This window comes from Saccoglossus kowalevskii, chromosome 2, assembly GCF_978046115.1.
Source record: "Saccoglossus kowalevskii chromosome 2, keSacKowa6.1, whole genome shotgun sequence".
NCBI classification, from domain to species: Eukaryota; Metazoa; Hemichordata; class Enteropneusta; family Harrimaniidae; genus Saccoglossus; species Saccoglossus kowalevskii.
Window position 1 is genome coordinate 36,585,312 of NC_140642.1, and position 24,710 is coordinate 36,610,021.

At 36.5% G+C, this 24,710-nt stretch overlaps 1 protein-coding gene across 1 annotated transcript; it reads right to left on the minus strand.

Annotated features, from left to right (window-relative positions):
* Nucleotides 1-1,236: 1,236 nt before the first annotated feature.
* On the minus strand, nt 1,237-24,512 carry LOC102810298 (adhesion G protein-coupled receptor L4-like). The gene is made up of 25 exons (XM_085505806.1): nt 24,431-24,512; nt 23,370-23,510; nt 23,057-23,262; nt 22,659-22,821; nt 21,949-22,158; nt 20,138-20,244; nt 19,653-19,844; nt 18,989-19,057; nt 18,355-18,463; nt 18,022-18,120; nt 17,704-17,776; nt 16,458-16,566; nt 16,250-16,290; nt 16,018-16,132; nt 15,827-15,930; nt 15,581-15,683; nt 14,969-15,119; nt 14,700-14,766; nt 14,257-14,323; nt 13,740-13,825; nt 8,581-8,707; nt 7,947-7,988; nt 4,955-5,032; nt 4,514-4,580; nt 1,237-1,433 (listed from the first exon to the last, which is right to left on the minus strand). The coding sequence occupies exons 1-25, from the start codon at nt 24,510-24,512 to the stop codon at nt 1,420-1,422; spliced, it is 2,622 nt and encodes an 873-aa protein (XP_085361932.1). The 3' UTR covers nt 1,237-1,419.
* Nucleotides 24,513-24,710: the final 198 nt, after the last annotated feature.

Below are 24,710 nucleotides of genomic sequence, written 5' to 3' on the forward strand. Positions count from 1 at the left end.
AAAAAAATGTATACACAATATAAGTTAGGGTAGAGATGCAATAGTTGTTCACATAAATGGACATCCTGCGTTTTAATATGTCGATTTTCAACGTAAATGGTCATACAAACAAAATTAATAAAAAACAAATAAAAGTGGATAGTCTCTCTATATTTCCTCACTTTAAGTACCATGTAGTGATGTATTGATTGTCCCACCAGCTTTTGTACACAATTATTGGGATTTGCTTATTTGCTTGCTTATTGTAACAATTGTGAAATATATAACAATAAATGTGATTACTTTGTTATATTAAATATTTTTAATTAGTGAAACATAAATACAAATGAGAATGAACATATTAAAATAAAATTGAAAAAAATCAAGTCGTGTTGAATACTGTACTCAAATCTAGTCACCACACCAAAAATACCTGGTTGGTAAAGTTGAGCGGGTCCAACAAAGGTTTGTCAAACACTTATGTTATCTTATTTCTCGCCCATTTGGATCATTACTGTATCATGAATTATACCTTCGTTTTATTTAATTATTAATATTTTTTATTCTCCCTACACTATTTCCAACATTCCTTTTCATGCTCCCTCCAGAAATCTCCACTCCGTATATTCCTTCAAACTACCTCTTTGTCACAGTAATCTCAGAAAATATTCTTTTATCCCTCGTTGTCTTGACTTTTCAAATTGTATTTATATTGCTGGTTCAGTAGACATTTTTACGAGTCTATCTTCTTTTAAGAAATCTGTTTTAAATGCCATGAACTTTGGGTCTTTCTTTTAATTTTATATTATTTCTGTAAATATTTTTGTACTTTTTTGTATTTGAGTGCCTGTTATTGGGGAAACCTGTTGGTATCTCAAATAAAAAAATAAAATAAATAAAAAAAAAGTTAGTATCAGATGCTAGTTATGCAAAAGTTTTCTATTTCATTTTTACTGCCGTATAGCTGGGTGCAATTCCTTCAAGTTCAATGTTGTAGTGTTATATTCCATTGCACTTATTGCTAAGATGGGAGTTAGATTTACACGTTTAAATGTACAGTTATATACATAACACACTCACACATGGTGACAGTAAATAGAATTGCCATTGTCGATTAGAAAAAATAAACATCCAAGCGTCATTGACCTTCATGACTGGTCAAACGTGACGGGGCGGTATAGAGGTAAAATACAAACTATGACTCACTCTAAAACGCCGTGGATTCATTGTTATGTTTTACTACACGTGTCTCTATCGCTGAAACTCACAATTGTAGTTAGGTTATAACATGGTACGTGTTGTACATATTGAATTATATAATTTATAACTAGTAATAATATAACTCGTCGCTCTATATGATATATAGGAGTAACATGGTCGTCTGTTACCGCCAACTTGAATCCGGTCCATTCCATTACTGAGAAGGTTGCTCCATCTTGTTTACATGGCAGTAGCTAAGTAAGAAAAAGGGAGAACATCAGTATGCGGCTGACTGTTTCGTCTCCCCCAAATCGAAACTTCAGTATATCGCCCCCTAGAGGTGGTAATGTAACATTTAATAATTATCTTTATTGCGTTCGTATCCCTATTAGGATTATGACTAAAATGCAATACAGATGCGAATAAAGACAAACAAACAATTAAGGTAGAGATGCAGTTTATTAGTGAATTTCAATCAAAAATAGTTTTTTTCGTTTTTTATATAGATTTTTATCTAAAGAACATTCTGTGAAAATTTGACCAATGAATTCTTATTGGAACACCATTAAAATTGCTGTTTATTTTCTGGTTAAAAATAAAAAACACTCGCACGTGGCAATGTTTATGCCCAATTGCCTAATTTGCATGAGTAAGCAAATAACAGGACCTTTGATTGACAATATGCATATCGAGATTGTACGGGTCATAGTTCATTCAATTCACGCGCATGTGCAATTATTCTCGAATCAGTTATCGCTCGCTAGCAAACCAAACATATTTCCTCAGCGTTTTTTCCTAATTTTTATCATTACATTATGCGTGGTGTGAAAAGAAAGAGAGGTAGAAAGAAGATTCAGATGATTTCTATGTCGGAAGAGGCAAAAGCTACACTGAAGGCATCAGCCCGCCGAACGAAAAACAAAATCGATGTGAGCGTCTAAACGTGACTTTCCCTGAAGGCGTGAATCCGAGTTTCTGATTGACTGAGAGATTTTATTTTTAAATAATTGTTCTCAAAAAATAAACTGAGCATGTGAAGAATAATTTAACATTGTTCACAGTGATAACAACTCATTGTCGAAACGAAGCTTACCCATTCACGCTAGTCACAATAAACATCATACTCTTGAATAGACGTAAATGACTACGGTAAAACTTAGACTCTATATTAGGCATCAGGAATGATTGAAATGTCCGAAAATGACGCCAAAATACACCTTAAAAGTCCTTTTTTTTCTAAATCCCATCCCGAATTTACGGCAGAATCTGGTCCCTCAAATAAGGGACACGTGAGCTTTGATTCTAACCGGATATATTGCACTGGGTCGGGGAGATACAAACTTTCGTGTATCTTTTGTCCAATGCTAGGTGCTAGGTGGTACGAGACAGCTTTGTTTGCAACCGGACGAACTCCGTTTAATTCAATGAAACAAACAACTGACAATGCTAAAATAAATTGCAGAGGTACGCTAAAATTAATTGAAAACAACCAAATAATTTCAATGAAAAATAAATCACAGAGAGAGGTAACTTGATACATTAACAACTCTTTTGACGCGCTGACCGCTTCTCCGCGTCTGATGTTTTGTTTTCCTTGTCATAATACTTACTGATTGATGATTTTGTTTTGATTTTTGAGTTCTTTAGCCTGCAACTCAACCACGACCGTTGCTTTTTCCGTGAAAAATGGGGAAGTTTACGTCAATTTGACGGACATTCCATTTTTTTAAAACTAACGAGCACACTGTTTAGCACTCCTATTTTTTCATTTGCTGATTTCTATTCAGAAAAATTCGACCGCTCGAAAATGCACCTTAATTTTGCACTCATGTCATGTCAGATTTCCAACACAAATTATATAAAACCGGTCGAAGTTTTAAAACTTTTACGTTAGGAGCTGGAGCTCTCTCCTTGCAGCGAGCGTCGCCGGTAGTACAACAGCATGTTTTGTACTAGTACGTACATCCGTGCGCTGATTGTCTGCGACTGTCTTAGAAAATCCCTGAATAAGGCGTTACCAAAATCGGAAAAAATAAAAAAATTGCCTCCTTAAAAAACGAACAGAATTCAAATATTTCTTTTAACAAATATGTTGCAGTGGGAAAATGGGATTGGAAACGCTGAACAAAACTTCTGTGCCTCGCGTTTCGATTCGAGGATTACGCGATTATTTATTATTGTGCGTTCGCTTCCTGGAGTTGGTTCTAAATACTACATAAAAATCATCAAGGATAATTAATTTAATATCCCACTTTGTACTCTTCACGGAAAACCATAGGCTCTGAAATACTCGTAGATTTTTTATTGAAAATACATCGAAGAGAAGCCATGATGTTTTGATCGTGATAAAAAGTCACCTTCCTAGGACCGCCCCCTGTTTAATTATTCATGAGATGACGTCATGTTTACTGGGCATTGACACGTGTTTTTACCGACCCCATCAAAACACTGGTATGAATGACGTGTTTCTGATTTATATATTCAAGAGCAGTTGTTCTGGTCCAACAATTTTACATAAAATGTCTATGTCTATACGTTAACTTTCAATTTCAATAGTCTAGAAAGTATGACAAAGTATGACAAAGCAGTAATTCCCGGTTTAACGCGCAAATATGCAAATTAGCCTTTTTCTCGTCTTCTATTTTTGGTTAATTCTTGGGTTTTAAATTAAAATAGCTGATAGACGCTTTGGCCATTTGCCTCGAAATTTTCACACATTATTGACAAGGTGTTCCCCCTTCAAAATGCGTCCGGAAAGTTTATTACTGCGAGTGGAACAAAAATAACAAGTCCGCAATTAACATGGATATATAAATTATGCAAAAATAGAAAAGAGTGAACTTTGAGGTCATGCTGTGCGACTTTGAAAGCCGTTAGAGAGATGAGTGGACGCATTTGAATTAGTAGTATACCAAGGTATCCAGTGATGTAATTTTACCCACAAACGGACTTGAAGTTTTTGAGCTAATTTTTTTTAAACCACTTTTGTCCAAAAAAGCATATTTTTGACCCAAAATCAAAAACGCATTCTGGATATTTAAAATAAAGACAAGTTTTACAAAGTTTGTATAATAAGCTTTCAGAAAATATATAACATGCTGGATATATAATACCATCTTCATTGTCTAATTACTCAATTAAAAAGCAAGCCAAATAAACTGCATCTCTACCTTAAAGTGAGAATAAAAATACACACAGGAATATATATATAATTATATATATTATCGCACCTAACACATTGCTTGCCTTAAGACGAAAAATATCTAATCTGCGAATTAATGACAATTTAACATGACCACACACGCAACGTGCATTCTTATTGACTCGTGCTTACCTGGGGCGCTTGTGCTTTTGGTCATAGTCGAATGTTCGTCTGGACCGATCGACGATTTACCTGAACGCTGTGAAGAGGGGTGACAGAGAATGACATTTACACAAGGGCATGTAACTCGTTTTAATGTACATTTACATTGAAGTATATTGCAGTGATTGCCCATGGCAACGGGATGCATTGATGAACAGATAAAATAACTGCTATAGATGCTCTCTCGGTGTGTTTTGTGGCAGGTCTTTTTAAATACATCACGACCGCAGGACCTACATGTAATGGTGTTTACTTCATTTCGATAGCTTGTTCGAAAAACGAAAATAAGTTGTCACACGACACAAACTCAAAGGTCTTTCAAAGAAACTGACAGTATTTGCATGAAAGCGATAAGCGACTTGTAGTAGAGACGATTACATCGAAAAATGGGTGTGTAGAGGGGAATCGTACCATCATCCTGGTGAAGAAGCTGGACTCGTCGGCTTGTGACGCTAATTTCTGTTGACGTTTATTCAGTGCCCCTTTTACCTACAATCAAGAAAGTCATTACATATAAATGCTGCGAGTTGAATTTAAATAACATCCAAGTATAGATAACAATGTCGTTATAAGCAGCGTTTTAAGAGCAACAGACTCGACCATCAAATGACACAGCTCAAAACGTGGAAATATAATAGACTTTGCCAACTTGATAGCTTAACAGCCAGGAATATTAAAATGAATGTGTCCCATGTAGAATCCATCGCAAATGGAAAATCAGTCTGGCCTACGATTTTAATAATTAGTTTTTAATGTCAAAAAACAACAAAAGTAATCATTAAAACAGGAATAAAATATATACTCGTATAATTGTCAAAATACCACATGGGTCTGTACTGATACTGGTTTGAATAGTGAATGCACTACATGCCACATTAACAGATATATCCTGCTATGAAAAATTTATCACTCGCAGTTAGATATAGGAAATATATATTTTTAATAATGTAATAATACATGACACAACATAATGGAAGTGACGGACCCGGGAAAACACAATATTTGCCTCGTTCTTCATGAAATAACACAGTACGTTCACCACTGGGATATTAACACCAAAATAAAGATTGTTGAACTAGTCTGAATCCACAGTGATGCAAATAACACACAAGATTCCGGGGACTAGCCCGAATCAACAGTGATGCAAACAACACACAAGATTCCGGGGACTAGCCCGAATCAACATTGATGCAAACAACACACAAGATTCCGGGGACTAGCCCGAATCCACAGTGATGCAAACAACACACAAGATTCCGGGGGGGGGGGACTAGCCCGAATCCACAGTGATGCAAACAACACACAAGATTCCGGGGACTAGCCCGAATCAACATTGATGCAAACAACACACAAGATTCCGGGGACTAGCCCGAATCCACAGTGATGCAAACAACACACAAGATTCCGGGGACTAGCCCGAATCCACAGTGATGCAAACAACACACAAGATTCCGGGGACTAGCCCGAATCAACATTGATGCAAACAACACACAAGATTCCGGGGACTAGCCCGAATCCACAGTGATGCAAACAACACACAAGATTCCGGGGACTAGCCCGAATCCACAGTGATGCAAACAACACACAAGATTCCGGGGACTAGCCCGAATCCACAGTGATGCAAACAACACACAAGATTCCGGGGACTAGCCCGAATCAACAGTGATGCAAACAACACACAAGATTCCGGGGACTAGCCCGAATCAACAGTGATGCAAACAACACACAAGATTCCGGGGACTAGCTCGAATCAACACTGATGCAAACAACACACAAGATTCCGGGGACTAGCCCGAATCCACAGTGATGCAAACAACACACAAGATTCCGGGGACTAGCCCGAATCCACAGTGATGCAAACAACACACAAGATTCCGGGGACTAGCCCGAATCCACAGTGATGCAAACAACACACAAGATTCCGGAGACTAGCCCGAATCCACAGTGATGCAAACAACACACAAGATTCCGGGGACTAGCCCGAATCCACAGTGATGCAAACAACACACAAGATTCCGGGGACTAGCCCGAATCCACAGTGATGCAAACAACACACACGATTCCGGGGACTAGCCCGAATCCACAGTGATGCAAACAACACACAATATTCCGGGGACTAGCCCGAATCCACAGTGATGCAATCAACACACAAGATTCCGGGGACTAGCCCGAATCAACAGTGATGCAAACAACACACAAGATTCCGGGGACTAGCCCGAATCAACAGTGATGCAAACAACACACAAGATTCCGGGGACTAGCTCGAATCAACAGTGATGCAAACAACACACAAGATTCCGGGGACTAGCCCGAATCAACAGTGATGCAAACAACACACAAGATTCCGGGGACTAGCCCGAATCCACAGTGATGCAAACAACACACAAGATTCCGGGGACTAGCCCGAATCCACAGTGATGCAAACAACACACAAGATTCTGGGGACTAGCCCGAATCCACAGTGATGCAAACAACACACAAGATTCCGGGGACTAGCCCGAATCCACAGTGATGCAAACAACACACAAGATTCCGGAGACTAGCCCGAATCCACAGTGATGCAAACAACACACAAGATTCCGGGGACTAGCCCGAATCAACAGTGATGCAAACAACACACAAGATTCCGGGGACTAGCCCGAATCCACAGTGATGCAAACAACACACAATATTCCGGGAACTAGCTCGAATCCACAGTAGCTTTTTGTAGCGAATTTAAACTCACTCATAATGTTATGATATATTTCAAATATCAGTATTTCATGAATATGACTATGTATTAAGTCTATGTATCATTTAATTTGTTAATGCGAGAACACTATTTTTATTTTTCTAAACAAACAAATACGATAAGTCGATATTTCGCATCGCGTGACGTTTACTGTTCACATAATCTGATATCACTATTTACATTTGTTGTGATAAATATGTTCTTGTTTTGTTTGTAAACAGCAGTTAACATGCCTATATCTCATTATACTCAGTATTAAAATGTTCAATAAAAATGTTAAAATTAAAATTGATCCTAACCGCCGAGAATTCTATCGTTGTAGGGTTTTAACTAATAAATAAAAGGAATATTTACAACATTATTCCGGATTAACGACCGGATTAACGATTAATGACAACGTGTCAATGTTGCGAATGTATACAAATTATTTCATGTATCATTTTGCCCCACAACTTGATCTCGCATAACTAACACCTAAGACGCGTGTTGTTTTTGGTGAGCATTTGTGTAGCATTACATGAAAATAAAATAAAGACAATGTGAAGCTAATCAAATTCACTACAAATCGATAATATTTTAACTATTTGTTGTTTGCAGCTTGTCCTGGTGTTTTAAAGGCACAGAGACAATATAATGTGCTGGGTGCCACTCACCGCGCCCAGTGCCACTCACCTCGTCATTTAACACACAGTGGAACACAAAAATGAAGAGTCCCTGTATATATAAAAAAAATAGTGAGAATTGTATCATGTTAGTGCTACAATACAATTCCAATAACGCAAGTAACCCGACGAGATAACAAGTACATTATCAAGTTGGTATTTCGCCCTCACTTTGTGCACATGAGTTATAATCTTATAACATTCATTTAATCACAATTGTGTCGATTATGGGAACACTTTTTATATATACCGTCGACGTTCCACTAATTCGACATTGATATGCAAATGAGCACCGAGTTCAGAATCTAGAGACACATCGTATTGAAACAGTGTTTAATAAGCGATCATTAGATTAATTATGTGATAAAAGACCCTCATCAAGCATTCCTTAGAGATTATAACTGGTCCGAAGAAGGACCCCTCTGCAAAAAGCAAAATGCCATGGTGCTGACCACATCAGTGTATCTTGTGGCATATTTTGGCGATGAACAATTTATAAGTAGGACTTGAATAATTGACATAAATTTACATTCCGGAAAAAATATTCACGATAGTCTCCAAATTGTATAAGCGTGCACATACCTATTATTCAATACACACAAATTTCAAATTGGTTCAAACACAATAGTATGTACTAAATCTACCTGCAGTGAATTGAGAATAGCGAATATGTACTGGAAAGCAACTGTTGATTCGTCAATCGCCAGCAGACCAAACGCCCAGGTTAAACCCAGTAAAGGCAGCAATAAAGCCGTTGCACGCACACCAGACCTGAAATAGAAATGGAACAGTGGTAAAAAATATGTCGCCTTCATGGTGTGAAATCTAACACGGTATTATTTAATGACATCATTATATGAGTGCTAACGACGTTAATCATGTATATAGCTTCGGCTATATGCTTAACATTTAGGTACCCAGCCTGGAAAATCAGGCAAATAGCACCCCTAAGCGATGGCTAAGACTTTTATGACCGTGATTCGGCACATTTTTATTGGATTGTAACAAAAGAGCCCCCCTGGTATGTAAATCATGGCGAACCTCTGTAGGCACTGATTGTTCGGTGTAGTCTCAGAGATATGCAGACAGGCTGAATAGAAATCAATGTGCTGTGTATCCTCAACTCGTTCTCAGTATCCACAACTCATTCTCAGTATCTACAACTCATTCTCAGTATCTACAACCCATTCTCAGTATCCACAATTCATTATCAGTATCCTCAACTCGTTCTCAGTATGCACAACTTGTTCTCAGTATCCTCAACTCATTCTCAGTATCCACAACTCTTTTTCACTATCCTCAGCTCGTTCTCAGTATCCTCAACTCGTTCTCAGTATCCACAATTCGTTCTCAGTATCCACAACTCATTCTCAGTATCCACAACTCTTTTTCACTATCCACAACTCGTTCTCAGTATTCTCAACCTGTTCTCAGTATCCTCAACTCGTTCTCAGTATGCTTAACTCGTTCTCGGTATCCTCAACTTGTTCTCAGTATCCTCAACTTGTTCTCAGTATCCTCAACTCATTCTCAGTATCCAAACGCTTTTCCACTATCCTCAACTCATTCTCAGTATCCTCAACTCATTCTCAGTATCCTCAACTCATTCTCAGTATCCACAACTCTTTCTCACTATTCTCAACTCATTCTCAGTATCCTCAACTCATTCTCAGTATCCACAACTCTTTCTCACTATCCTCAACTCGTTCTCAGTATTCTCAACTTTTTCTCAGTATCCTAAAATCGTTCTCAGTATCCACAACTCGTTCTCAGTATCCCCAACTCGTTCTCAGTATCCTTAACTCGTTCTTAGTATCCTCAACTTGTTCTCAGTATCCTCAACTTGTTCTCAGTATCCTCAACTTGTTCTCGGTATTCTCAACTTATCCTCAGTATCCACAACTCTTTCTCACTATCCTCAACTCGTTTTCAGTGTCCACAACTCTTTCTCACTATCCTCAACTCAATCTCAGTATCCTCAACTCATTCTCAGTATCCTTAACTCATTCTCAGTATCCACAACTCTTTCTCACTATCCTCAACTCGTTCTCAGTATTCTCAACTTTTTCTCAGTATCCTAAAATCGTTCTCAGTATCCACAACTCGTTCTCAGTATCCGCAACTCATTCTCAGTATCCACAACTCATTCTCAGTATCCGCAACTCATCTCAGTATCTTCAACTCATTCTCAGTATCCTCAACTCATTCTCAGTATCCACAACTCATTCTCAGTATCCACAACTCATTCGCAGTATCCACAACTCATTCTCAGTATCCTCAACTCATTCTCAGTATCCTCAACTCATTCTTAGTTATCACAACTCATTCTCAGTATCCACAACTCATTCTCAGTATCCACAACTCGTTCTCAGTATCCTTAACTCATCTCCGTATCGTCAACTCATTCTCAGTAACCACAATTCATTATCAGTATCCTCAACTCATTCTCAGTATCCACAACTCATTCCCAGTATCCACAACTCGTTCTCAGTATCCGCAACTCATTCTCAGTATCCACAACTCGTTCTCAGTATCCGCAACTCATTCTCAGTATCCACAACTCATTCTCAGTATCCACAACTCATTCTCAGTATCCTCAACTCATTCTCAGTATCCTCAACTCATTCTTAGTTATCACAACTCATTCTTACTATCCACAACTCATTCTCAGTATCCACAACTCATTCTCAGTATCTACAACTCATTCGCAGTATCCACAACTCATTCTTAGTTATCACAACTCATTCTCAGTATCCACAACTCATTCTCAGTATCCACAACTCATTCTCAGTATCCTCAACTCATTCTCAGTATCCTCAACTCATTCTCAGTATCCTCAACTTATTTTTAGTTATCACAACTCATTCTCAGTATCCACAACTTGTTCTCAGTATCCTTAACTCATCTCAGTATCCTCAACTCATTCTCAGTATCCACAATTCATTATCAGTATCCTCAACTTATTCTCAGTATCCACAACTCATTCCCAGTATCCACAACTCGTTCTCAGTATCCACAACTCGTTCTCAGTATCCTCAACTCATTCTCAGTATCCACAACTCTTTTTCACTATCCTCAGCTCGTTCTCAGTATCCTCAACTCGTTCTCAGTATCCACAATTTGTTCTCAGTATCCACAACTCATTCTCAGTATCCACAACTCTTTTTCACTATCCACAACTCGTTCTCAGTATTCTCAACCTGTTCTCAGTATCCTCAACTCGTTCTCAGTATGCTTAACTCGTTCTCGGTATCCTCAACTTGTTCTCAGTATGCTTAACTCGTTCTCAGTATGCTTAACTCGTTCTCGGTATCCTCAACTTGTTCTCAGTATCCTCAACTTGTTCTCAGTATCCTCAACTCATTCTCAGTATCCAAACTCTTTTCCACTATCCTCAACTCATTCTCAGTATCCTCAACTCATTCTCAGTATCCACAACTCTTTCTCACTATTCTCAACTCATTCTCAGTATCCTCAACTCATTCTCAGTATCCACAACTCTTTCTCACTATCCTCAACTCGTTCTCAGTATTCTCAACTTTTTCTCAGTATCCTAAAATCGTTCTCAGTATCCCCAACTCGTTCTCAGTATCCCCAACTCGTTCTCAGTATCCTTAACTCGTTCTTAGTATCCTCAACTTGTTCTCAGTATCCTCAACTTGTTCTCGGTATTCTCAACTTATCCTCAGTATCCACAACTCTTTCTCACTATCCTCAACTCGTTTTCAGTGTCCACAACTCTTTCTCACTATCCTCAACTCAATCTCAGTGTCCTCAACTCATTCTCAGTATCCTCAACTCATTCTCAGTATCCACAACTCTTTCTCACTATCCTCAACTCGTTCTCAGTATTCTCAACTTTTTCTCAGTATCCTAAAATCGTTCTCAGTATCCACAACTCGTTCTCAGTATCCACAACTCATTCTCAGTATCCTCAACTCATTCTCAGTATCCTCAACTCATACTCAGTATCCACAACTCTTTCTCAGTATCCTCAACTCGTTCTCAGTATTCTCAACTTTTTCTCAGTATCCTAAAATCGTTCTCAGTATCCACAACTCGTTCTCAGTATCCACAACTCATTCTCAGTATCCTCAACTCTTTCTCAGTATCCTCAACTCATCCTCAGTATCCACAACTCTTTCTCACTATCCTCAACTCGTTCTCAGTATTCTCAATTTTTTCTCAGTATCCTCAACTCATTCTCAGTATCCACAACTCTTTCTCACTATTCTCAACTCATTCTCAGTATCCTCAACTCATTCTCAGTATCCACAACTCTTTTTCACTATCCACGACTCGTTCTCAGTATTCTCAACCTGTTCTCAGTATCCTCAACTCGTTCTCAGTATCCTTAACTCGTTCTCAGTATCCGCAACTCTTTCTCACTATCCTCAACGCGTTCTCAGTTTTCTTAACTTTTTCTCAGTATCCTAAAATCATTCTCAGTATTCACAACTCGTTCCCAGTATCCACAACTCGTTCTCAGTATCCACAACTCTTTTTCACTATCCACAACTCGTTCTCAGTATTCTCAACCTGTTCTCAGTATCCTCAACTCGTTCCCAGTATCCACAACTGGTTCTCAGTATCCTCAACATGTTCTCAGTATCCTCAACTCATTCTCAGTATCATCAACTTGTTCTCGGTATTCTCAACTTATCCTCAGTATCCACAACTCTTTCTCACTATCCTCAACTCGTTTTCAGTGTCCACAACTCCTTCTCACTATCCTCAACTCAATCTCAGTATCCTCAACTCATTCTCAGTATCAGTATCTTCAACTCATTCTCAGTATCCTCAACTCGTTCTCAGTATTCTCAACTTTTTCTCAGTATCCTAAAATTGTTCTCAGTATCCACAACTCGTTCTCAGTATCCACAACTCATTCTCAGTATCCTCAACTCATTCTCAGTATCCTCAACTCATTCTCAGTATCCTCAACTCATTCTCAGTATCCACAACTCTTTCTCACTATCCTCAACTCGTTCTCAGTATTCTCAACTTTTTCTCAGTATCCTAAAATCGTTCTCAGTATCCACAACTCGTTCTCAGTATCCACAACTCTATTTCAATATCCACAACTCGTTCTCAGTATTCTCAACCTGTTCTCAGTATCCTTAACACGTTCTCACTATCCACAACTCTTTCTCACTATCCTCAACTCGTTCTCAGTATTCTCAACTTGTTCTCAGTATCCTAAAATCGTTCTCAGTATCCACAACTCGTTCTCAGTATCCACAACTCTTTTTCACTATCCACAACTCGTTCTCAGTATTCTCAACCTGTTCTCAGTATCCTCAACTCGTTCCCAGTATCCACAACTCGTTCTCAGTATCCTCAACTCATTCTCAGTATCCTCAACTCATTCTCAGTAGTCTCAACTTTTTCTCAGTATCCTAAAATTGTTCTCAGTATCCTATTTATTGTATAAAACTATTTATTGTATCGCTTGTATTAAATTAGGTATTTGTAATGCTACTAATGATTCTTAGTTTTTTTAATGTGTGTATGCGCAAACTGATTTTCAACTATAACTTTGACTTCAGTGCAAACCAATTAAAACGATAGTAGTACCCTGACTCACAGTACGAATACATGCACATTGCATTCACAATATCAATGTCATAGTGAGTAGACACGCTAATATTATCAGAGACGTCTTATTCAGAATAGGGGAGGGTCCTTAAAATATATATTATGCAGTGTATGCTTTTTCTTAAAAGCACAGTGTTGAGGGTCATGCATTACATATAGTACGCAATATATGTAGGATAAAAGCTAGTATTAACCATGAGGTTACCTTATTTTCTCTACATCGGTTTTGTCTTTGTTGGATTTGACGCTCATAAACACTTTAATCACAAGAATGAGAACAACGGTGTTTACCTGCATTAACAGAAAAACATGTTAATAGTTCATAATAACTGTGTTGATCGCACCAAATGTGGTACATAATATTAGTGAAACTTCCTTGCAGGTTTAACCATTCGTGGTCAAGTGTTCTTCGCGCAGTATGAGATATGATGTCATAACTTTCAGCTTACGGAAATTATATCATATACTTCAGTGTTCCTTGCTCTTAACGTTTGACGAAATAAGATATAGAGGAACGTACGATCGATGTTTTTAGCAATACAGGTACTACATCTAAACCGATACTTCTTCGAATCACTATGCATACAACCATTGGGATATTTGGCAACATGTATCCGAGTTCTGACTTGTCGCTTTCCCCAACTCACACAGGGTGTGGCCGACTCAAAGTTGTCAGGCGCCACAGTATGGGAATGGGATTGGTGATCATGAGTGACACTCACCAGAATGACGAGCAGAGCAGGACCAACAAATGCCCAGATAGTATCACGTTCAACTGATAACCAACAACTGAAATACGTTCAGAACATTGCTCATTAGAGGTGACTGCCATACACAGAACAATATATGAGTGATTAGAGTCGGATTATTATTATTGTATGCCTGAGGAATCATATATTTAATGGTCAAAATACTGATAACAGAGGTGACCAATGATGATGTCGATATAGAGTTATAATCCACGAAAAGGGATAACCACGTGTACATACCATGCCACATTATTTTTTGCAAATTAGCAATTATATAATTAAACAAAATTAGAGTTGTTCTTGATTTCAGTAGTGAATCTACGACTAAGTGTCCGCTTGTAAATCGGGGGTTGATTAAAGTCGGTCTCCACAATGTCACCTGTATAATATACTCGCTTACACGATATTCCACTTACTGAGAATCTGTTCCGTAACCACGGTAATCAAGCGCTAATGTAATCCCGACAACGATGGCGGGAAATCCTGTGAAACAGAATGGAAATTGGAAAGATGATGTGTTTGGAATTAATATTTTATTTATAAAAAAACGCATGTAGTCGGCGCACAATTGTAGTGAAACATATTCCCTATCTCCCTTGTGTGTTATATTAAATATGACTATGACACACACACTCAGTCATTGGTCATTTAAATCCATCAAATACGTTATGTAGGTGTCACTCACCCCATCCGAAAAGACAAAAGTAAAGAACCCGGATGTTGGAATTAAACACTTTTCTTATCTTCATGAAAAGCTGAACTCCCTGGACCAACATCCATGAAAATACAGCCAGATACAAATAGTGAAGCAACACAGCAACAACTGTACACAGAGTCTGTAAACATAAAATGTTTGTATCATTGTGGTTACAAGTGTCAAGTTTTATTGCCCTCAATACGTAACAACTATTGTTTGTAAACAGGCCGTAGTAGAGAGAGGGGAGAAACAAAAACATTCTGAAGTAAGCTATAGCAGTGTGTTTAAAAAATACATTTTGAATGCAAATTTGAGGTGGTGAGAGTTTTTGAGTAATGTGAAAATAGAACATATTGTAATCAACATTCTTTAACAAAACAGAAAATGTATATTTTCTATTAACTGTTAATTTTCACTCTTAACGCATGAAACCAATTAGCATACAATTTAGGCAAACTTACGTTCAAAGGAAACTAGGTTTAGAGAGCATCGCGTCTATATATGTTGCAGAGAATCGTGTAAATATATACACCTCAAATGTTCATGGATTACCGATGTATGGTGTCCGGGGGGTTCGACAAGGTGTGTGCATTAACTTACCTCATTGTGTGTGGCGTTTATACCAGTGATAAACAACATCTCCGCCATCATTAATGCAACTATCAGGTTTTTCAGTATTATGATACGTGTAGATGTCAGTTCTCTGCGAACATATACAAAATGCAATTAAGTTATACCGTTTTCGATAAGTTTATTCCAATAAATAATTAACTATTTGTTTATTGAGATTACTATGTAAAAAAGAGTGCATCAAGCACTATATATATTTGTTAGAATGTAGCTCACCTCAGATATAGAAGTAACGCCAGGGCCAATAAGAGACAAATAAGTGACAGGGAACATCCAACATACGTAATAATAGTGAGTGCAGTTTCATCAGCAGCAGATAGCTGCAATACAAAAAATTATTAAAATCAGCCTTCTGGCCTGATTTGATTTGAATATTTGATTTGATTATTAATCCGAGGATTACACACCTCAATATTATTGACTGACATCAATACTGCAAAGTTTGTAAGATGGTTGCAAATGCATTCTGTGCTTGATTCAGTGGTGGTCCCCGTATGGCACCCTCTATCAGACCACAAATAACTGCAGATAAAATAGATAGTGACAAGATAAACGTAGGGCTGTAGTGTTTCCATGATAACTATTGTTCTTTTTATCTATATACGTGTTCAAAACAAAAAATGTTCAGTATATACTTACTTTTCGTCAAGGAAAACACACTCTGGGCTAAAGAAACTTGTCTGAAATAAATATGAATTAAAGTAAAATAAATATATAGATATAATTATATTACAGATCGATGTGCATGCTAATTGGCAATTGCTTATTTGCATAAATAGAAGAACATTGTTATATAATTGTTTTTTGAAACATTGTTTCATACAAAATGAGTGTGAAACAAACTTACATTTGTATTCGAGAACAATATCCTAACATCTTTACTAAACGTCTCGCCCACTGCTTCAGGATGGATTGTGACTGACATAATGGGTGTATTGATATTTGTACCGCTGGAACTATTTGGAAGAAAAGTCAAATTGACACATCAGTTTGTGTGCAGTGTTTACATATTTCACTGTTCAACACCAACATAAGAATTGGTAGATAACAACTGACATAATTATCAACTACTGGCGACTAAGTTTACTAGTTCAAACATTGTAAAAAATGTCGGTTAAACGTGTCAATAAATAAAAAATACAAACAATAGTAAAACAATCGAATTCACACAGACATAAGATATATCTTAATAACCACTTTTTACATGCATGCGACTTTCAAAAGTTTGGGATGAATTATGAATAGGAACGTCAATATCTAATAGTTGTTACTTAATTGTTATCTGGATGTAATTTAATTTGTGCACAGATGAAGTAAGCATATATGAAAAAATATTAATACATCGATAATCAATTTAACATCAAGCTGACACGCTGGTATTGCAGCGCTGGGCGTACATATTCGTATATACTACCAACACTGCCATATCAGATGACTATGCACTAAGTGAGAGAGAAAAGGACCACTATATTATCGATGATGGATGAAGTATCTAAACACAAGTAGATGCAACAATCATTGTATAATCCGAGGCATGTATACACATAGTTGAAATGTTAATAGCAACAAGAAGTGATAAGGACGAAATAGGTTCCAGATCTCATCAAAAGAAGCAATGACTATATCTACACTGTCTTTTAATTATCTCGTTAACGTGGGTGCCAGTTCTCAAATAAAGCTGAACATAAAACAACATGCCAACAACTCCCAAGACGGTCAGAAATAACATCAAATCGGAGAGAAGCTTCTCATCGGATGTGAAAGCTGAGATGGGAGCAGGTGGTAAAGCGGTCAATCATCTACTCATGAGTAATTTGAAAGCAAAGGGAAAACGTTCCCCATATTAACAGATCGTTCCAAATAACAAATTAAGAAGAGAAACATGAGAACACGTGAATTGATGCCAACATGAAAATACATTTTCCTTGGTGACGTCACAGGGCTAACTAGGACGTCAATTTCCTCTGAACTTTGTATCATATTACACAACAAATCAACTCATATCATACAAATACCAGTTATTGCATATAATTTAATTTATGAATATCTTGTATGTGAGTATATTTTATGCTTGTAATATTCGTAAATCTTACTCATTTCGTTCATCGTTCAATAATTCGGATATTCCACTCATAAGAACCGCAATGACACGACGTTCAACAGTTCCTAATGGTTAAACAAATAGTTGACATTTTGAGCTCAACATATCTGTCTAGTTCATTGCAATGACATTAAATACAGACGTATGTCAACAATAGAAGCAATTAATAAAAAAACACGGTAATACGGCATACAACTAATCACAGTAAAATCAACCGGATAGTGTGTTGTGCTTCATTTAGAGAAATCAGAGAAATCTCGGACGCCCTGGGTGTGATGACTGGTGTTATGGTGCGTTATGTAATTCATACCTGATAAAAAAGCCTCCGAAGGTATGTACACGTGGTTATCTCCTTGCGTGAATTCTAGTTCTATATCGACGTCATCATTGGTCACCTCTGTTATCAACTCTGTTATCAACACATACAAAACACTTTGACTATTAGATGTATGACAATATAAGTCGCTAGAATGTTCAAAAGTGCAGTGTAACATTATTGTATTATTGTTTATATTATTTTTATTATACCTAATTTACATATACACACCTAATGTACATAAATATACCCAATGAGTATAATATCTACTTAAATTACACAAACCTACATAATTTGCGTAAATATACCTAATTTACATACACATACCAAGGTTATCTGATTTCACATCAACTGCCTCAAAATTGGTATCCACGATTATTGCAGCAACAAACTCATCCATCGAGTGTATTAAGTCGAGGCCGGAATTCGGATTTTCCTGCAACCAACCAACAAACGAAATGCTATTACATAATCTACAAATCTTGAGTAATGACAGAATTACAAATGTATTTTAATAAATCCAGGATATGGTGTGCTGGATTATGTTACTTTAGATGTCTAATTGTCCAAATGTGAATGCAATATCTCTATTCTGAACACCACACACTAAATTCGACTTCTGTAACAAACCACTCCCTTAGTAAAACGCAAAATCCTAAATAAGCTTTTTAACACCATACATTTTTTGAAGACTGTACCATGAATATGTCCTTTCTTTGAACATACTACCCTAAATAATTGTTTTATCGGACAACTTATCGAAAATGAAATCTCTCCTTTGAACACCATGCCGTAAATGGTATTTTTCTTTGAGCATCATACCCTAAAAGAAATTCTTTGCCTCCAGCATATCATAAATGAGGCAATCTCTTTGAATATTATTATGAATAGATATGTGTAATGTGACTATGTGCCACGTGTTGCGACAATTATACAGATTTAATTCTAACGTTATTCTTACCTGTGCTGATGCTCTCCATAAATGCGAATAATCACTATCGATCAAATTGTCAACAGTAGCAAGAAAGTTCTAGCGATAACAACATTACAGAAAATATGAGATGATTTAGAAGGAATACGAATAAATGTGTGTTAGTAGGATAGTAAATAGAACACACGACTTCCATGTTGAGAAGTGACGCTAACCACAGTACCACATTTGTGTTACTGATGAATGTTAATATCCAGCAATATTTACATGCAAACCTCGTTATATGCACATTGAATATGACGAGAAACACTGGCATTGTATGTATTTACATCTAGTTGTTTTGTTTGTATATTCCCATGTGACATTGCATTTATATACATCTAGTTGTCATGTACGAGTGCTTCTGTGCCGATAATTAATTCTCAGATATGACGTTCAACTCTGGAGTTACGTGGTTAATCATAATACCGTCGTTTTTGTTTGCTTTGTATTTGAATACAAATAGGAAAAACACGTCACATTGAATAGTATCCAAGGCAAGGGAAAACACATCATGATTATACCGTACGTCCGTTTTGTAATCATTTTTGTATGAGACAAATCATCAACATAACCTTTCTACTAATCTATAGAATTCGTGTAGTTCACTCGTCGGTAAAGTCTGTATTTCTTAATCGTTTAAACACCTACTTACATTTCTGATTTCATTCTTGTCTTCGGCAAGTGCACTCTTACTATCAAAATTCCCTAACTCTGCTACTTGTTGTAAAATATTCAAAGCTATCATCAGTTCTTCCGATGTTAGTTCAGGATTATTGTTCGTGATATTAGTCAATTGTTTCAACATACTAATAAGTGATGGAAGTGAGTCTGTCCCAGAAATGAACTATGAAATAAGCATGTCATTTGTAATAGATTAAAACGATATGTTTCAAAGATGATGATACTGGAATCGTGGGCACGTACATTAAATACAGTACACTAAATACGTGTTAATTCAGTCACGGCTTTTCATGAACAATATTACTGTTTCTATAATAAGTGAAATATTTATATTGTACAAATACCTTTTTACAAATGCTGTCAAAAGACGAAAGCACGATATCTCAATTCACGAAACCACGTGACATATCGTCTATATATTTGAATTCTTTCGTAAATAATGCTAAATAAATTTACCCGTTCATTGATTTGCACCAATCCCAGTAATTCTTCGGTTGTTCCTGTATTTCCCATTGTAGTGACTGCAAATGTCGACGATTCAGTTGTAATAGTGGGTGTCGTTACTGTCAAAATATACATATATATATATTTATAATCCTGAGTTGGGAACACAGCAATCACGTATCCCTCGATTTAATCAGATGTATATAATTACGTGGTAAATCCACACACATACGACTAATTCATATAATGCCCATACTGTGTAAGGCCTAATTATTCGCTGGGTTTTGTTTTCGTGCATTTCGCTTATAGCAAATTAGCTTATACCTAAATTAAAACCAAGCAAATGAGCAAAGTCAACAATGAAAAGAGACACTTATCCCTGTACAGTATATATATATGACATGGTTGTGCGAACGTGTGAGTTTTGAATTTATTTTTTTATTGTACATGGGGAAAAAAGACATATATTACAATATGAAACACGGTATACAAACTCATCACAGTAAACATGTCGACATCGCAGACAGATGAGCTACCTATTAATTGATATTCCAGTTATCTGTCTGCACAATTGAAATTTTGTGTACGTTTATATACAATCGTGTACAATTACATCCGAGTCGCTTAGCTGCTATAAAAAATAGCAATCCTATGACTTGTAGGTCACCCAACGGGGTTTCATAAAATATGTACAAATATTATATTTGTGTTATATGTTTTCCCGTGTAATTTACATGGAATGTTGGAATAAATGTGCACAATTAATGCATAATGTCGACTCTTAAAAATACGATTACGTCATATTGAAGTGACGAAAACGTGGTAACAACGCGACACAGAGACCACCCACTAAAAGTATACCGTTAAGTAAAATGACACCAGGCCAATGCTGACAGAACATAAACTTCCCCATTGGAGGTTAATAACCGGTACACTGGGATAAACACAACTATCAAACTTTATCTCAAATCGTCTGTCCTGTATTAATATTTAGTATTACACTTTCTTGACATTTATGATTACGATAAATTCAGAGTGAAAACACACGTACATCTAATACCATGTCTAAATGTAAAAAGTCATATATTTATATTTCAGTGCATCAATAACTTTTGATTGAAAATTCGCAAACTGATGGGTAATGATCCCATTAAATGGACAGTCTCGTATTCATATTGTCATTTTTATGCTTCCATGTCATAAATGAAAAATAATAGATGTGCCTAGAAACCTACTAAAATATTTCACTTTACGCTTTCAGTCAATGTTTGATTATTCATTGCCATAACCAATCACGGTTACATATATATTTGTGGAATTTAAATATGGTAATACGTATTTATCTATTTCCATTTTCTCTTTACATATTATTTCATTCTCGCATTTCACGAGAGAAAACTCATTGTAGGCATTTCTCCGAATACATGTTATTTAAGTTTGTTAACAAGTTGTCGAATTTGTTTTTAAATAGCTAATACGTATCGATTAATGTAAACCCTTTCCGCGTAGCGGGTTTGGGTGAGATAACTGCATCCCGAACTGAAATAAAAGAGTCATTGTACACTCAATATCTTATTAGGACATTGATCATATATGACGTCACTGCACTGTCATTCTGATTCAGACCGTACTATAAGAGTATAGACGACCAGTAATGCGTGGTAGGTGACATGCAGTATATAGTTGTTTTGAATACATACTAGAAATATAACATGGGCTATTCCATTGCTTATACAGTAACAACAGTTACTTACTGTCCACATGGAGAAAATATGTCTGTGTGAAATGTTAGTGCTGGTATTAATCAGTAGATTACCACTCACCGGCATATACAGAGTCGTATAGAGCAGACACATCCACACTACTCAAGCTATTTTCCCAGAGAGCAAGTTCGTCGTATCGCGCGTTACAGATCGATGTACCACCATCGCCATTCAAATACAATGTATTAGCGGTATTATAATTCCGCGTATTAGCTACACCAGGCGTGATCGATGTGATCTCTACCCCATTCACAAACATGGTCATAGTGGCTGGGAAAATAAACACGTCATATTTGTGGTTAAACATAAATAAACACGTCATATATGTGGTTAAATAAATAAACACGTCATATTTGTGGTTAAACATAAATAAATACATCTTATATGTGGTTAAACATAAATAAACACGTCATATTTGTGGTTAAACATAAATTACACGTCATATATGTGGTTAAACATAAATAAACACGTCATATTTGTGGTTAAACATAAATAAACACATCATATATGTGGTTAAATAATTAAACACGTCATATTTGTGGTTAAACATAAATAAACACATCTTGTATGTGGTTAAACATAAATAAACACGTCATATTTGTGGTTAAACATAAATAAACACGTCATATATGTGGTTAAACATAAATAAACACGTCATGGATCATAAATTTGTGTGAAATGTAACGCATGTCGGTATGTAACCAAAGCGGCCAGTTCTAGGTGAAATGAGGTGTTGTGAATCTGAAGTAAAGATATATGTTTCAACTAACCACTCGTTTGGCTCCATACGATTACAACATGATTCCAGTAGTCTGTATTCTGATCTGTTAGTATATCGTAACCATGCGACCATAAAGTGCTCCCATCGTAAATGTCAAAGGTCAGTAGGCCATAGTCGCTTGCACCAGGATCGACACTTCCACCGTAGTGTATCTGTAATGTAACGACAGGATATTTTGTCTCGAATATGGTTAACGAAGGATATTGCATTAAATTATGAATATCGAACTAATAATAACTAAAATCGCATTTTATTAAGGATATATTATCGAAGGTATATTCAACTGATATTATTTTCTAATTATAATCTTTGTACTGGAACATTTGCGACTTTGCAATGACGTGCGTTATACAGTAAATGGGCATTATTGGTATAGTAATGACATACGTGAAATCCTTTGGCCATTGTACTGTGTGCTCCTGACGTCAGAATAGTACATGGTTCTTTCTGACTACTGGAAATATGGAGCCATACTGCAACAGAAAGTCCCGATGTACATGTTACGGGGTCACCAAGGCAACTTGAAGCTGACACCAAATCTGCCAGTAAAACCTGCGTTGTTCCATTGATAATAATACAGTTACCAGACACACCTACATTACAGCAAAGAAGACTGATTTAGATAATGTTATAATATAAAATAATATTTCTTCAGATAACGACTACTGGTAATTTAAGTAAACTAAATAAAATGTATTACCTTCATCGAGACTAACATCTTCTATCTTACTACTAATTACGCCATCAGATTGCTGCTGATTATCCAATATTTTCAACTGAGAAGCGTCTGAAGTGGGGCCAAATGCTTCGAATGACCAGTAAAAAAACGATGTTCCATAAACTAAAATAAATAAAACAATTAGAATAACACGTGACTCAATTATCCGATATAATCTCATATGTCATCGATTTCACACTTACCCAGAATGCGTTTATTATACCAAAACGCATTGCATTCATATTTGTTCTGGTCGATTGTATTTGTCAGTGATTTATGTAATATAGATTCGAATATATGTATGCTATTTTTTCTTTCCCTGGTAACGAATCTGTCTTAACCAATTACATGGAAAATTCCACAAACCACCACACTGTCACTGTGAGTCACGTTTTGACCACAGTCCCCAAGAATGTAATTTATTATGTGAGACTAGTTGTCAGTTACGATCTCGCCACATGTGAATGGCCGTCATAGGATTGCGGAAACGTCGAATAACAAATTATAAAAAGACCATGTCATTCAAATCATAAGGCTTGTGTGCTGGAAAACAATTTTCGCCGATAGTTGCTCACAATGTTGTCCTAACACATTAACTTAATGGGATATCGACAATTACGGGGTAGTTTGTACTATAAATAGATCGCCATATGTTGTATTCAATATTATACACTAATGAAAAGCAAGTGTAGATTTGACACCTAACAGCGATAAGTCAGTATATCATATAACTCAAACACTATGCAAATATCATTTTCTCGTTTCTCAATTTAAGACGAATTCAACCCTGTTACCATATATTTATTTCCTGTTAAGTTTAGATGGCTAATTATTCATCCCGTCTCATGTGTAATCGCATTATAACTTATCTGGTATTCAATTTTCAACTATTCACTGGTCACGAGGATTCCTAATCAGTCAGCATTCGTTTGGTTGAACACTGCGATCTAATGTACGTTTCATTGTTTGCATAGAGCAAGAGTATATAATTCGAGTTTAAGAGAGCGTAGAAAGCAAATTGGCTCATTATTTTCGCTATTTGCCATCCGTTATCAAACGCAGCAAAAACCTGGCATAGGCTGATGATAACTTTTGCAATTTGATTGTTGAGTTGATATTTGTCATGTTGTCTTCTGTTTCGTATGAACACAAGATAAACGTATAAAACGTGAAAATAAATGTTTACATTGATTGTTATCTGACAAAATATTTACCAAAAGTTGAAAATCTTACTGGTAAACACCCCAAATCATTAATAATTTGATTAATAATTTAGATTTGATTGGTCAATCGAGTAGTGAATTTCACATGATTGTGACGTAT

Bases quoted from the DNA above. Each gene is read 5' to 3' on its own strand.
- LOC102810298 (XM_085505806.1), bottom strand. From the start codon at position 24,512: ATGACAAATATCAACTCAACAATCAAATTGCAAAAGTTATCATCAGCC. The intron at 17,777-18,021 runs GTATGAATTACA...TTTAACCATTAG, and splicing joins TTCGGAGGCTTTTTTATCAG to GAACTGTTGAACGTCGTGTC. The intron at 14,767-14,968 runs GTGAGTGACACC...TCTGTTTCACAG, and splicing joins CTTTTGTCTTTTCGGATGGG to GATTTCCCGCCATCGTTGTC.